The sequence below is a fragment of the Syngnathus acus genome, chromosome 2 (genome assembly GCF_901709675.1).
Source record: "Syngnathus acus chromosome 2, fSynAcu1.2, whole genome shotgun sequence".
NCBI classification, from domain to species: Eukaryota; Metazoa; Chordata; class Actinopteri; order Syngnathiformes; family Syngnathidae; genus Syngnathus; species Syngnathus acus.
In genome coordinates, this window is record NC_051088.1 from 17,266,479 (window position 1) to 17,281,692 (window position 15,214).

Here is a 15,214-nt window from a genome sequence, read left to right on the forward strand (position 1 = left end):
GATGCTTTATCTCATAGTCTCGCTTATTTAAAAAAAAAAAGAAAAGCCAAAAGAGTTCAATTTGAAGTTTTGGATGCGAAAAAGTTTCATGTCAACAGTGCTTTTGATTAAAAATGCGCAAATGTTACCGTGGTTCTCAAACTTTTCGCATCATCTAAAAGAATACTTGTTTTCACATCGCCATATTAAGAAGCATCTCATCTTAAATGCGCATCGAAGTGCGAGGATCGAGCGTCCAGGAGGTTCCACAGGTTAGCGTTTCTATCTCCTCCATTGTAACATATGACAACGGGCGTCCACCGGCTGGATCGTAAACGACATAGACCTTCAAATTAAATTGTTAGGTTGTGTCGTTGATGTCTAGGTCATGACTTTGATAACTGTGAATGACCTGGCGGTAGATTTGCAGGAATTATGTTGCTATCCCTTTATCAATGAAAGGCAGGTAGATACATTTCAGAAAAAAATAGTATATTAAGGACCTTCATTGCCCACCAATGATGTGCGCATGGAAAATAAACAGTAAGAAGGGTTAAAACGTTGTCAGTGTCTTGTGCGTGTTTTTTTCTCCATCTGCGTACGTCTGAGGAGCCGCGTGTGCTCGTGCGCAAGTGGAACAGGAGAAGGGGGGACTCGGAAGGACGACGGGGGTGAAAATAGGTCACCCCATTAAAACAAAAAGCTTGCTGCCGACATCGCAACAGTCTGCCGAATTTTCATTGGTGGCTTTGTCTCCATGGCAACAGGTTAACCTTGAGGCAGGAGTCACGTGGTCGAGTGAGTCTACTCGCGCTGTCTTGAAAGACGCGGCGTGCGTGCGTACGTCGTGTGACATCCGCGTCGCGAGCCCAAACACGCGTGGATGTGTGGGGGTGGGGGACCACACAACGTCTTCGCCATAGTACGACGTGAATGAGTGCATGGATGAGAGCGTCGGACTCATAGAGACTCGCGGTCGAGGAAAAGGTCACATCGGATGAGAGATCATTAGAATCACGCAGTCATCACGACGCGTGCATCCGTGCGTGCGTGGGGATAAACATGACTTATGCTGCTCTTTTTTTGGTGCAAACCCACAAATGACACGTTGATCGTTTATTTAATACGTACACACCCACCGCACCTTCTGCAAAGGACAAGCGTTGCTGATGGATGAATGTGGAAATAAGCGTCCCTAAACGAGGTGCGCGGAGGAAATCGCTTGCTGTTCTTGAGTGCTGACTATTTATAATCACCACTGACCTCTGTAGGACATTAAGTGTATGACAACAAAGAATTGGCAAATTTGACGTTATTCTGTGTTTTTGCTAAAGTGGTTTAAGTACTCACGCTGGAAGTACTGTACCGACATTGATATAACAATAAATTAAAAAATCTATATATTATTGCTGTAAGAGGTAGATATGACTTGTTTTAACCTGTAGGCAAGTAAAAAAAAAAGTAGCTTTTAGAGTAACTTTTGGAACAATGCACATACTTTAAGAACATCAGTACATTCAAGATTTTTTAACAGTATTATGAGATGCAACTGGACTGAGGCAGCACTTACAATTAAGCAGATTCAAGGCATGGACTTAAGTGAGTAGGCCCCTCATGGCTGAGGCCCGAGGGCAGCTATCTTAAATGTGCAGATGGTATTTTTACAGATTTATGGATCCCTTCACGGTCTACGTCATGATGTCACGGTGCTAGGACCTATTTGGCACGGTTAGCTGGAGACAAAAGAGAGCCAGCAGTCAATGGCACTACTTTTATGAAGAAAAATCTCTTGTGGTTTAGTTTGGAGAAAACTAAACTAAAACTTTAAATAATATCACATCCCAATTCCCAGCCCCTGCTAGTGAAATGTGGAAATTGATCATTACCAGCTGAAGTGCCAGTTAGTCTTTATGCCCTTGACAATGTTTCAACTTTAATAAGCAGAGTATGAACAGAGTATGAACATTTTAGTATCATAACACAAAAAAATACGAGTGGAAAGTTGTTACAATGAATCCCTGGGGGGAAAAAAACGTTAATATTAACACTATTATTGCTTGCGGTCACAAGATTGCTGCTGTCTCAAAGTCATGAGATTCCTGAAGATGTTGAACAGGTTGACCCAAACTCACCTGCTATTAAAAATCAACATTGGGCCAAGAGTTCAGACCATTTAACGACAGTGAAAACACACCACAAAGTTGTTTGGCGCATCAGTGTGGCCTCTGTTCCTGGTCCTCATCAGTGCATTTCTCAAATCCATCTGTGCCAAAGTAACGATCCCCAAAGTCCCCTGAAAGCACACAAGCATGATATATACCCAATAGCCTGTTTTTGGTGCACTGAATTTCGGAACGGCAAATTCGAGCAACAGATGCTGACTCAAGATTTGGGAATGAGCTGGCCTGCTCTACAAGAAATCATAACAGTTGGATACGTGTTTTCAAAAATGTACAGACAATTAAATTAAGTTGGCCTATCAAGGTTATGGTGCATTTTCAGTTCATCGTGAAATTTCATCGGAAACCCCATTAGCCTGAAAATTTTATAGGAATGTGTGTTTGGGTCACGTGTAGGAGCTGCTCTCTACCAAGCTGTGAATAAGAAAGCGGGGGGGTGACTTCTTACCGATGCCGGGAATGACGTGCAAAGAGTGGTCCAGGCTCTTGTCCACAGCCGTGGTGATGATTTTCACTTTGGGGAAGGCGTAGGCCACCGAATGCACACCCAGTTCAGCCATCAGCAGCGACACCAGCAGAATCTTCTCCTCTTGCACTTCGTGGTCCTGCATGCACACACACGCTATCTAGTGTTTTTTTTTTTTTGTTGCTCCACATTTAGTAAACTAGACACATTCTGTACAATGCTGCTGTTCTCATTCATAAGTATAATGCACACAACTTGATGTACTATTCTTTTTATGTATTCATGTACCACTCAGTCACGCTACAGCGAGTGTTAATACTGCTAGCTAGCATTTATTACTCGACTCTGGAAAAAAATGAGTTGAATTTACTCAATTTTATTTTGTCAAGTGGTAGCACAATATGAAATCTATTGGCTCCAGAGACATTATTTAAAAAAAGGTATCTTGATCCAGATGACTTTACTTCAACCATTTTCAGAAATAAATGCGAGTAAAGTCAATGTTTTTTTTTTCCCAGTGATATACGAAATTCTGCCATTATGTTTGTATACAATGCTGCCTTGAGATATACAATTATTTTTGCCACGAGCATGCTAGTGGCTCAAAACACCCATCCCAAATGATCTTTCCTCATTGGAGCAAATGGAAATACCATTAATCTGTTCCAGTCGCAATTTAAGAATGCCACGTCATGTCTGGGACTATGTATTCATAGTAAACTGCATTCCATGCTACTTGCAATCTAATGAGATCAATAGAATTCCGTAAAAGTGCACTGTGTAATATTTTGATTCTTCATAAGGACAAATAGTAGGCACAGCTCACACTATGATGAAATACAGGTTGACAAGTCACAAGGATTAATCATGCCTATGCTGTGTCAAAAAATGACTTTTGTCATCTTGGTCAGGTCTCATAGGTGGCCATAATATTGTGGCGGTGTACTGCATGAATATGAATGTGTTTTGTGTGCGTGTGTGACTGGGCGAACCCACCAGAAGCACTCGAACAGCCATCATGGCAGCAGCCCCGGTGGACACGGTGCTGTCCATGAGAATGACGTGATCTTCGCTGATGTCTTTGGGCAGACGCAGGTAATGAAGCTGGGAAAGACACGGGTTGCCATGGTAACAAAAGCAGGAGCGGTAGTTGCCAAGGAGAAAGCCATCACGTGGAGAGAAACGATGACTAAAAGTCTTCGTCTTTTGTTTAACGGGGTTCTTGAGACGCGATTGGACGATTAGCTCGCTTGGTGCCCAATAGGCTCGCAAAGGGGGTGGGGGTTGGGGTGGCTTGTGGAATACAGTAAATTGCCCTCCATTGTGGGTTCCTCTATTTTATTAATACAGTTTCCCGTTTATTTTATGAGTAATTCCACAGTTTGCCACTTGATGGTGTCACTATTGTGCTTGAAATAGTGTAAATTTGAAAGAAAATTGAGGACCATAATCAATGCATCTTTATTTTTTTTCCCCTTTGACCAGCTACCGAGCCCAAATTACATATTTCCTTTCCTCCTCTCTTCAGCTGCGTCGATACTGTTTCTCCTGGCGCTAATTCTAGCATCCCATAAACTGCTTCGGCTCAAGGTGGTCATGGTAACAACCAGCAGCACCCTAACCCCCCCACCTTTTTTAATCGAGTCGAGGATCCATTCCAGACATGGTTGGACAAGGAGATACACCGCTCCGAGTTCAGAACATAAGTCCATCGAGAAAAATGTTTCTTTATATAAGCGATGCAATTGCGCAATCAATGTCATGTGGAGGAATACACTGTTCTTGCAACACTAATGGAGGCTCCTACCTCCGGTTCGCCCGAGTCAAGGTTGGTCTGGATGAGAATCTTGCCGATGCGCACGTCCTTGCACACGGCCCTCAGAGCGGGCTCCATGGTCTCTCCAGCCCGCAGGATGGACACGCCGGTGATCTGCGGGCATGAGTTGGTGTGTCAGTATGTCCGTAGAAAACACGCTTCTTTGGCCGGAGGACAATGCTCACCCCTTTGCCGCCGTATCTGTGGCCTTGGTACTCGTGGCCCTGTGGAGTGTGGACCTTGCATGGCTGACAAAGCAAAAAGCCCACTTATGGTCATGCATGAGTCAAGCATGTCAACAAGAGCAGTGAAAAGAAAAAAAAACTAAACCAAAAATTGACCAAGTTTGGACATATCTGTTTCCGCCCGATACCCACTGAGACACTTTCACGTATGATAAGTCACAACTGTCTTTGTAGTTAGTTATCAACGACACACCTGTGATGGCAAAAAGGTGAGTGCATGTTCTATAAGAAGACGCATTAATCTCTTTGAGTAGAAGATGAATTCATCTCGACTGGTTTCTTTATTCCTGCAGGGGAGAAAAATGAATGTTAGTAAGGAAATTTTTACCATGATGTCAAACAAACATCCAAGTGGCAAAAAGCTCAAGTGATCTTTGATTGAACCTAAATTAAACCAAACTTAACATGTCATTTGACCAAGGTCATTGAGGTTACATTTATAAAGCAGGGTATGATGCTTATTTTTAAAACGTATGCTCACATTTGAAAAACAAATGAAACACTTAATGCATCTGTAAAGTGACACACAAGGGCAAAAACGCAACATCCTATGGTGCAGGATATATGGCCCCTTGCTCGTGTGGTTGGCAATTTCAAGGAGCCAACATTTCTTAACCAAACGATTTCATGCTATCTCCATTTTGTCATGAAACCTTTTCTGCTCTTTATCATCCGGATTCACTTTTCTGACGCAGGAATGGATTGCGCCCTGTACAGCTGAGGTTAGCTTGCAATCTAGGTGGCGCAACCCTAGACAAGCTTTTGTCATCATTTTCAGTCCAATGAATTTTTGCTATCAGAAAGTACTCTGGTTGACAAACTGTCCTGCAGCAAAAATAGAAAAAGATGCGGAGCAAGTGGGTGGGGCTACCTGATGATAGTATGGAGGCCTCTGACCTGCGGGGTGCTTTCCAACACACTGAGCATCTGCGGCAATGTCTGAGTCTGCTGGGCGGATGCTAGGAGTGCCCTGACAAAAGAAAGAAAAAATATATATAATTTGATTACAATTGAAACCAGGACATTTTTGGACATGTTCAAAATAAACAGCAGGACAGGGATAAAAAGGGAACATTCAACACAACTTACAGAAAGATTTTAGTGAATGAATCGAGATATATAAATGAAATCCTAAATAAAATAAATTCAGACCTGTGTAATTGCTTTTAAAGAAAAAGAGTTGAACTAAATGACACACCCCCAAATTAATGACATTTATATATGTTCCCGATGATTGTATCTACTTAACACACCAAAACGATGTCAAGTGAAAATGCGATTCAGCGTACCTGGAACTGAGCTCACGCTGCGTAAGGAGAAAGTAGCAAATGAGACAGAAAATGACAAGAGAAAATACCTCTAAGATGCTTTCATCTGCCAATGATATGACACCTAGGGCAATCACATGCATTTTTAAAAGCTTTGGACAAATCATAAAACGTGGTCCCAATCTTATATTTCAAGAAACTTTGAGTGCATGTTGTGTATCTACAAGACGATTGAAAGCAAACTCCTTATTTTAAAGTGCTTGAAAATTAAGGAATCAAAACAAACATTTTAAAATAGAGAGTTCTTCAATCACCCAGCATAGTTTGGCCACAATACAAGTTTTGTCAAGTTTTTTGACCTGAGGATCCTTCCTTCCACTAGATGGGGCCACAATGTCAAACAGCATAACTTGCCTCTTCCAGCTGGCTGTGCACATGCTGGACTATCAGATCGATGGCCACCATATTGCCACCACCTTGAAGAGACGAGAGAAGACAAGTACGAAATTTACAATTCTCGTTTTGTCACTCAAAACAACTTCACATATTCATGGACAATCAAAACAGTCACTCTCCCTCCCAACTAGTCTGTAGGTCACATTGCAAAAATTCAAAAACATATACGACCGAGGACCACATAGGAAAGCGACCCGGCCAAATTTAAAGAAATCGCAAATGGACTGTTCAGGCAAATCACAAATAAAATCAGATAATACACATTGCATAAATGCAAAAAAATTCAAACTGGGGGGTGAACCTTACCTTTTTGTCACTATTAGTTCACGAGATTAACTCGCAGTGAGTGGGTTGTGTTTTGCGCTCTCACTTTTCCGTTTTTGTGCATGTATTTTGCCCGATTTATTCTTCCCAATCATGGGTCCTATAAAAAACCGAAGTGCTGAAGACAAAGCAAAAAAAAAAAAAAAAACGAGCGAATCTGTCAGGAACGAAGTAGAGCCATGGTGACCAAATGCAGCTTGAACCGGGGTTTCTTGGAGGGAAAAGGGAGTTGGAAGGGGCAACAAAACCACAGACGGGATAGAGACTCACGGCCAGCAAACAAAAGTCCACTCGGACACGGAACAGATTCTGACCGTGAGCCTCCAGACAAGACTGGGGAATATAGATGAGCAGTACAGGAACACTAGGCGCGGACACAGACGGGATACAACAGTAGACACCAAACAGGAGGAACACACGGGCAGGGTTTAAATACATCAGGTAACAAGAGAGAGCAGGTGAAGGACATGACGACAACGAAGGGGTGTGGCTGAGGGAAGTTGCCGGCCGAGCGTCTCTGGCACGTCACGTGACAGAATCGGTCAAGCAGTTTGAGTGTTGTGAATTTTTTTTTTTCTTCAACACAAAAAAACATGCCTATATATACATCAATACTTCTATGATAAGGGGGCCCTTGATAACTCCAATAAATGACACTCCTTATATTTGCTATGATTATTTTCCCCAAAAAGTGTGGCAAGTGCCAAAAACCCCCCCCCCCAAAAAAAGCAGCCATTGTAAATGTTGGAAACTGTAGCAATTCTGACCTCTGGGGACCACAATGTCGGCCAACCTCATGGTGGGCTCAATGTATTGCTCAAATGCCGGTTTGACGAACTTGTTGTACTGCTTGATGACACCTTCCATGTCTCGCCTGCGCTCCGTGATGTCCCTACGAAGGCGGCGGACCAGCCGGATGTCCGAGTCCGTGTCCACAAAGATTTTCATATCCAGGAGCTGCGGGCGGGACGAGCAAAGGCCAACGGACGCTTAAAAGAGCTTCACTTTGTTTTTCAATCAACACAAGATGGAGCTGTGCTTTCTTTCGCTTGACCTGAAGAAGATGTTTGTCTGCAAACGCCATAATTCCTTCAAATATGATCACGCTTGCGCCGTAGACATTCTTCTGTAGAAACCAGACACAACAGAGACACCATTGAGGACTTGGCTTTGAAAACGTGCTCCAAGAAGTTGTTAAGCGGCCAGCAGCATGTTGAACAGGAAGAGGGCAGTCACGCTCACTGCATGAAATCTGCCACTAAACTATTTCATTCCAAGAAATATGTGGTAAAAGTACGTCTATAATTCTCAATCTTGAACTATTTTGGATGAAAGCATACCACAGACATGCTATTACAACCCTGAGAAAATCTTTTCAATTCTCCAGTAAGTGATAAATAGTTTCTTTGACTATCTCACTGGAGATTTAATGAACAAACTGTACGATCTGGCCAGTTGGGATGAAAGCTCACCCAGTCTTTCTGTCGTCTGTGTGTGGTGAAGTCGTACACGGGGATCTTCACACTTTTGCCCTGTTTGAGTTTGCGCAAAGTGCCAACCAGCAGCTCAAAGTCAAAGGCCCCCGGATGATCAAAGTTGTAGTCGTTACTTGCCGCTAAAGCTTGCTCTTCGGGACACAAATCCTGACAAAACACAACACGCAAAAGTAGAGTGTGCTTAAAGCCAGACCAATTTCAATAACACTGGTCTCCAATTTTTTAACCACAGATAAATAATAATAACAGTAACAATGATAATAATAATAACAATAATAGGCAGCAGGCGACTTTTTTGTGTGAAATTTCACAAGTATAAATTACAACACATGGTAATCTCCAAATTGAGCAAGCTTTTATATGTCAAATTTAAAACCAAAACTTGAAAAGACCTCAAAAACCCGATGTGCTAGAAAAAAATGTTGACATTTTTTAAGACTGTCAAAAATACATTTAGGGACACATAAAGCCATCTTTGATAAAAGGTTGCTGTTTTCCAGTGTAATTGATGAATCTGTTGATTACAATTTTGATTGATCAAAAATTCATTTTCATACCTTCATTCCAAAACAGGACATTAGTTCATATTGACAGTGCAGAAAATTTGCAACTGTGAATTGAGCATGATTAGGTTTCAATTCAGTTACAATCACACAAATCTAAGCCACAAGATGGAGACAAAGAGATATTTTGATTGCTTTGAAGCAGCAGTCCAGGTTTGACTCTCTGTGAGTCATCTGAGGCAAATACAGCGTAATACAGACACTGTCTGGCAACGTCACCTTATAGAAGGAATCCATGGACAGGAGCACTACCCAGGGCACATCCAGAGCCTCGATGATCTTGTTGGCCACGGTGGTTTTCCCTGAGGCGCTGCCCCCGCATAAGCCTGCCGTTCAAATATATGTGAACCCAAAATACATCTTTTATAAGTTACATAGTGCTCATCGTGAGAAGAGCAAAGTGGCTGCAGTCATCATCTATAAGGTTTGAGTCTTTCTTACCAAAGTAACGAGAGCAAAGTATTTGTACTTGGTTACTAACACATCGTACCAATGACGAAGGCCTCTTTGGATTGTGCTCCGTGCTCGTCGTACCAGGGAGGTCGACCGGCAGTGTATATGGTGCGTGTGCCCGTACGAAGCAAGGGTGGCTCAGTTTTACTCAGGGATGTGGTGCTCTTCCTGCGAGGGGCACTGGCGGGGGGAAAGAGCCGGTCCAAAGAATCGTCGCTGCTCCCGCTAAAAAACACACATGAACACACATTCTTTTGTCAGCTTGTATCAAATTGTGCACAGCATCTGAAGCAACAGAGTTGAGAAACAGTATAAACATGAAACTGTATAACTGATTGCTCTTTTGCTATTGACTTTGCCTTGCTTTTGCTATTTGTACTCTCTTTTACATGTCTGTCTGTTCTTAGATCAAGTACTGTTGGCCCCTTTGCTCTGTGAAGCTTCCCCGTTTTTAACAGCATGCTCATAAACCCGATCAACAGATGATTTCTCTATTATTTAGAGCTTACACAGCATGTTAAGTGCTGCTGTAAAAACAAAACAAATCCTGATTACGCCACAGAAAACAGTAGCGCAGCCAATTCCTACCTGGAGTCGGACCTCAGGGACCAACAGCCGGAGATTCTGGCTCCACTACAATCCTGCAGACTTCTATCTATGTTGACTAACAATCTGCTATTCTCCATGGGGCTTGTCTTCGTGGCAACTACTTCAAAACAGTGACGGACCCTCAACCTTGTCCAAATTTGTAAACTGGAAAATCAAGTAAAGTCATGAAGTAGTCAGGTTTGATTTTGACTCTTCAAGAAGCTAACTCGGCTTAGGTGCTTCTGTCTTTAGGTCTGTCAGTGCCCGTGTGTCCTCACTACTCTTTGGCATCTATCTGCACGTGTGTGTGTGTGTGTGTGTGTCTCTCAGACCCTTAAGAGGATCAGTGTAACACTAGCAACAACGAGCTGCTTGGCTGGTATTAATAGAAGCACCTGGAAGTAACAAAAAGGCACATGTCTTCTACTGATCATTTGTCAAGGCTCACTTAGCTTGTGAATTGCACAAACTGTAAAACTCGATAGCCATAATGCAGCTGCAGGCATCAAACCATGGACAAAAAGCCCTAAAGTGGGCTTTGTAGTTCTCTACAGATGCCACAAGATGGCGGGAAAGCACTTAAAACAGAGAGTGGTATTCCATTTTCATTGATTATTTACTGATATCTATTGGAACACAAAATAATCAGCAATTCATCAGTGCCATACATCCAGCATGTAAACGTCACAAACCCATGTTACATAATAGGTGACTTTGTGCAGTAATTCAATTAATTAGCAGTGCAAAGATTGATCAACAACTCATCAATTCTCAAATTAATCAACTATTTTAATATGGGATTCATCTTTTAATGACCTTGTTTAACCATGTCCTGATATTGTGAGTTCAGCCTCTCAACGTTAAACGCTCTCCAATTTCTATAGTCCTTCAGGCTGAATTCTGACTGTCTGCACACTTGCTCCAGTTTTGCTCCTCTTATTTATTATGTTTGTTTATTTATTATTTATTCATCACTCTTATTTATTCATTGTTTGTGCCTTCTTGGTTTTATTTTTTTGTGTTGTTTACTTGTATGTATATTGTGTACTATGTCTTGTCACCGTGGGATAGTGGGAACGTAATTTCGATTTCTTTGTGTCTTGGCATGTGAAGAAATTGACAATAAAGCAGACTTTGAAATCAGACTGAGTTGAATAAGATTTTCAAACATCTGCTTTTACTTAACAAATCAACATTTTTGCTGATTTTCTGATGAATGTTGCATACAAAACCAGTTGTTTTAGGAGATACTGATACCTACTTGTTAAGCGATTTCATCTGTTGAGATTCCTTCTCTCATGCCCTCTGCTGGCCACTACGTACACTGCTCCTGAAGCCTGTTCCGTTTTAATGCCATCAGTTTGCACTTTGCAGACAATATTTCTCGCCATTGAGTTTAATTTTACTTTACAAGCTTGCTAAAATGAAGACTGCTTCCTTTTGTCCCTTTTCACTTACTTCCAAAATATATACGTAACAGTGACGCAATATATTCCGTCATCAACTCAACTACCTACTTTTGGTGACGAGACACCACAGAAGCTAAGCTCAACCATCAAATTGTATTTATGTAGAAAAAGTAACTATTTTACACATTAGAGATCGTATTTAACGCAAAGAAATCTATGCGAGCTGTCTTAGAAGGAGCGTATGCAAATATCTTGATTTTCAGTACGAGGACACCGCTGGAGCGTCGAACGTACGAATAACCAAACAACAAAATGACGGGTGATATTCTAGGGAAGAGGGTGAACGTAATTTTCGTCAGGTACCTGTCCGAGCGGCACGACATTATTTTCCCCTGCACTCCAGTTTCCAAGGTGACGTGAAGTCGAAGCTGGCGTTGACCGCTCCAAACCATGGATGAGGATGACGACGATGAAGGACGTTAATTTTCTCACTGAGGCATCATGGGTAATGTAGTTTGGTGCTACCATGAATCAGGGATGGAAAAACGTACTCACACACTGAATTTGATTCAGGTTCAGGGTTTTGATATGGTTTCCACAGATACAAATATAAACACAACAAAGACAAATTATAATAAATCACAACAGAAGAGATTGTTGTCATCAGTCTGTTGAGTGTGCACCTGCACTTAATATTACGACCCACAAAATGTCTTTTTCTTTGAAGTACTTAAAACGTCCACATTTCTGGTCGTCCGCTTATGACCTCTTTTGAAAGGAACCTGAGAAAAAGTGGAGAGTTCAACATCATTTGATGCCAAATAAAGACATAAGCGCAAACAATTGGCTTCACCAGACATTATAAATATTCACAAAGCAAAATGTTATTTACGGGGCCCTCTGTTTCTGTCATTAATAGATGATCGGTCAATCATTGTTGAATTCTAATGAGCGTGATAAAATACACAACATGAGCAGGCGGGTTTTGATTGACACAACATTCCAAGTAATAAAGAACTAAGTGCATTGCTCATCATCATTGAGGTCAGACATCACCAAGCTAGTAGTTTGGAGCGCTATGGTTTGGTCATGTCATACCTACAACGCTGACCTTTGAACTGCACTGTTTTTTGTGTTTTGAAATAAAAAATGGCACAATCCCAATTTGTGGTAACAGACCTTCACCTCTGCTGAGCAGCTGCAGGTTGCGTCCTTCTTCCCGAAGCTGTAGCTGAAGAACTTGCTCGAGCAGCTCCTGCCTCAGTGTCTCCTGCACCAGTCCCATCCTCTTCAACTTGTCGCTGTTCAGACGCAGCAGCGCCCGGCCTTGACGTGGCAAAAGTTACAAATCACTTTAGGTTGCACCAAATTGCAATGAAATGGCCCAAATTGTGCACCTGTGATGGCATGATGGGAGAAGGCCTCCACGTAAGCCAGGTAGTTGTGAGGACAGTGCTTCTTCAGCCATTTGCAAACGTCCTGCTGCGTCCACAGAACTACCGGTCGGACCAAGCTGGGCTGCGTCGGGCTGGTGTTGTAGATGCTGTAATTGTCGCTGGAACGATACTGTGCACAACGCACAAAACAGTCAACACCAAAGGTGGCAAACCACTGGGACGGACGGATGAGGCCCATCACATCATTTGACTTTGCTCTTTTAAAGTACCTCTAAAGTAAACATATAAAGACCACATACATTTGAGTGGTACAGAGAAGAGTGGCGGAAACAAACCTGCCAACTTTATATTAAAAAAATTAAATCCATCCTCCGAGGGCCATTTTGCAACTTTAGTAGCACCAGCTCAAGTTGATAATGTGACGAGATGGTCCATTTTAATTAACAAAGGCTACGTGAAACGTTTTCCTCCAATCAAAAATGGCATACAATCAACCAGATATCTTGCCATTTCTGCTATGTGGAGCAAATCATACGGCAGCCACAGCCTGTGCTACTTTAAAGGCGCAGCCCACCAGTCCGCGGAGAAGAAAACAGCCTCCATTCTGTGTTCACAAAGAGGCTGTGTGTAACGACCCATAGCCGGTGGACGTATTTGCCGGCACTTTTTTATTCTTTCAAATTGTCTGCCTCTTTGAGAAAAGGATGCAGTGAAGGATCAATAATATCTCGGGAAGCAAGTGGTACATGTCAGTATACTGCACCTGGCAGGCGTCGGCGCCCGGTCGCTGCAGCAGTTTGACCGCCCGACCTGCCGCAGCCTTCTGGCCTCGGCCGTCGTGCCATGTCAGGTTGCCGCCCGTGCGTGCGCTCAGCTGCTCTTTAATGTCGTCGGGCAGAGCTCTGTACTCCACGGCTGGACGACAGAAACTAAAACTGGATGCTGCTACAGAGAGAAAAGATGATGAAAGATAATAAACGTTGGATTGCACACGTTCCACAAACACAGCCCATCGTTGTGCGATGTTATCATGAACGACGTGCCCGTACGCGCTTCGACGATAACAACAAGGAGGCCACACGGCAACGTTCATACTCATCCGAGTTTCCGTCAAGAATTTGGTTTTAGCATTTTCAGAGGGGTAATTTAATGTCTCCGTTCCTCAACGAGCAGAGGAGGCCATGTTGGCAGACGTCCAAGCCCGCTCAACAGCAGGCGGTTGAGAAACATCGGCTAATTAAAGAACATGGGGAAATACAGTAAACATGCTTCTCTTGGCACAGAATGCAACCTTACTGATTGATGGAGCAGATTTGGAGGAGGCTTGCACGCAGATGTGTTTGTGTGTATCATCTTGAACTGACTAAAGAGCATTTGTAAAGAGGACAGGTCAGTCTTTCAGAAGCGACAGGGGTGTGCAGACTTTTATCTTTATCTTCTGCAAATCTTGCTGAGTTTCTTTCCCAGTGTTTGTATCTTGTAACTTGAGTGAGGAGAGGCAAACATGCCAAATATCCTTTACGATAGAACATTGTTATGTCCCCCTCAGGCTGCTGTTGTAAACATTTTGCTTCTCCACGCTGATGTAGATCATTAGGAACAGTTGTCCAAATTCCCTTGCTTTAGTACAGCCTGAAAGCGCCTGGAAGCTCAACAACTAACATTGCGGAAAATAAAAATGTACATTTGATATAAAATAGGAATCATAATAAACAAACTAGCTGATAAATCCATAAAACACGTGATGCATTTCTGACTAAGAACAAAACAAGAACACACATTTCCAAGTGGGTTGCCATAATTGGAGCATTTTAAATAAAGAGAGAGCGACGCCTCAAAGTGTTTTGTTGTGCACAAGAGTCGAAACTAAACAAATACCTACGACTACCAGCAAGCTGTCCAAAATGTATGTCATTGTTTCTAATGACAAGGTCAAGGTCACGCTTAGTGTCAATTACACAGTATGTGTGAAAAATACAGTGGAGTAAAATTTCATTCCAAATGGCCTACAGTCCTAAAATAATAATTTAGTATAAAAATCTGACTATATAGATCAAATATCAAAATATCACAAGTCGAAAAAAACAATCTAAAAGTAAAGCATGTGTTTTGCGCCATTTTTTACTACAACCACAATACAAATATACTGAATTTCCTAAAGTAACACCACCTCTAGCATGATGGCATAACCATCATTTTAGAATTTTAGAATCTTCATTTTAAGCATAACATGACATTCATGAACATTAGCTTGGATGTAGGAAAAGTGGACAGACTTATCTTCCACGTGAGGTAGAGGTGTCAAAATGAATTGATTAATCGACAATAAATCCATGAGTACTTTAATAATCAAGTAATTGTTTAGAGACATTTTTTTAACTAAAGATTGTCCAAATCTTCTGATTTTAGGCTCTCAAAAGTAATACATCTCTGACTACTCTCATCCTTTGTGAAAGCAGATTGGTTTATCGTTTGTGTTTAGTCAAAATAAGAAATATGCAAACATCTGCTTTTACTTTGGAAAACATTGCCCACCAATCCTACTTGTGTGATATTGCTTAACTGTTATTTAGT

At 42.0% G+C, this 15,214-nt stretch overlaps 2 protein-coding genes across 7 annotated transcripts in view; both read right to left on the reverse strand.

Annotated features, from left to right (window-relative positions):
* Positions 1 to 1,890: 1,890 nt before the first annotated feature.
* On the reverse strand, positions 1,891 to 11,762 carry uckl1a (uridine-cytidine kinase 1-like 1a). 2 transcript variants are annotated; one of them, XM_037245755.1, is made up of 15 exons: positions 11,607 to 11,762; positions 9,284 to 9,471; positions 9,013 to 9,119; positions 8,207 to 8,377; positions 7,789 to 7,860; positions 7,502 to 7,691; positions 6,369 to 6,430; positions 5,976 to 5,992; positions 5,558 to 5,656; positions 4,880 to 4,973; positions 4,627 to 4,689; positions 4,433 to 4,555; positions 3,622 to 3,729; positions 2,608 to 2,764; positions 1,891 to 2,272 (listed from the first exon to the last, which is right to left on the reverse strand). In XM_037245755.1, exons 1-15 carry the CDS (start codon positions 11,693 to 11,695, stop codon positions 2,193 to 2,195), a joined length of 1,620 nt encoding a protein of 539 aa, XP_037101650.1. In that variant the 5' UTR covers positions 11,696 to 11,762; the 3' UTR covers positions 1,891 to 2,192. The 2 variants fall into 2 exon arrangements, with proteins under 2 accessions (XP_037101650.1, XP_037101649.1); XM_037245754.1 differs by lacking the exon at positions 11,607 to 11,762 and adding an exon at positions 9,835 to 10,016.
* Positions 11,763 to 11,806: 44 nt separating this feature from the next.
* Positions 11,807 to 15,214, reverse strand: part of samd10a (sterile alpha motif domain containing 10a) — a 4,344-nt gene continuing 936 nt past the window's right edge. Inside the window, exons 2-6 of one of the 5 annotated variants that reach the window (XM_037245762.1) lie at positions 13,937 to 14,003; positions 13,404 to 13,585; positions 12,641 to 12,798; positions 12,423 to 12,544; positions 11,807 to 12,025 (exon numbers count right to left, since the gene is read on the reverse strand). In XM_037245762.1, coding sequence (XP_037101657.1) covers positions 12,003 to 12,025; positions 12,423 to 12,544; positions 12,641 to 12,798; positions 13,404 to 13,585; positions 13,937 to 14,003 — 552 coding nt within the window. In that variant the 3' untranslated portion in view covers positions 11,807 to 12,002. Of the gene's footprint in view, positions 12,026 to 12,422; positions 12,570 to 12,640; positions 12,810 to 13,403; positions 13,586 to 13,936; positions 14,004 to 15,214 lie in introns of those variants that run through there. The other 4 variants (XM_037245761.1, XM_037245764.1, XM_037245763.1 and 1 more) reach the window with 4 other exon arrangements.

Coding starts and splice junctions, on each gene's coding strand:
- uckl1a (XM_037245754.1), bottom strand. CDS start 9,932: ATGGAGAATAGCAGATTGTTAGTCAACATAGATAGAAGTCTGCAGGAT. Junction 8,378..9,012: donor CCATGGATTCCTTCTATAAG/GTGACGTTGCCA, acceptor GTGTTTTGTCAG/GATTTGTGTCCCGAAGAGCA. Junction 4,556..4,626: donor ACAGATACGGCGGCAAAGGG/GTGAGCATTGTC, acceptor TCATGCCCGCAG/ATCACCGGCGTGTCCATCCT.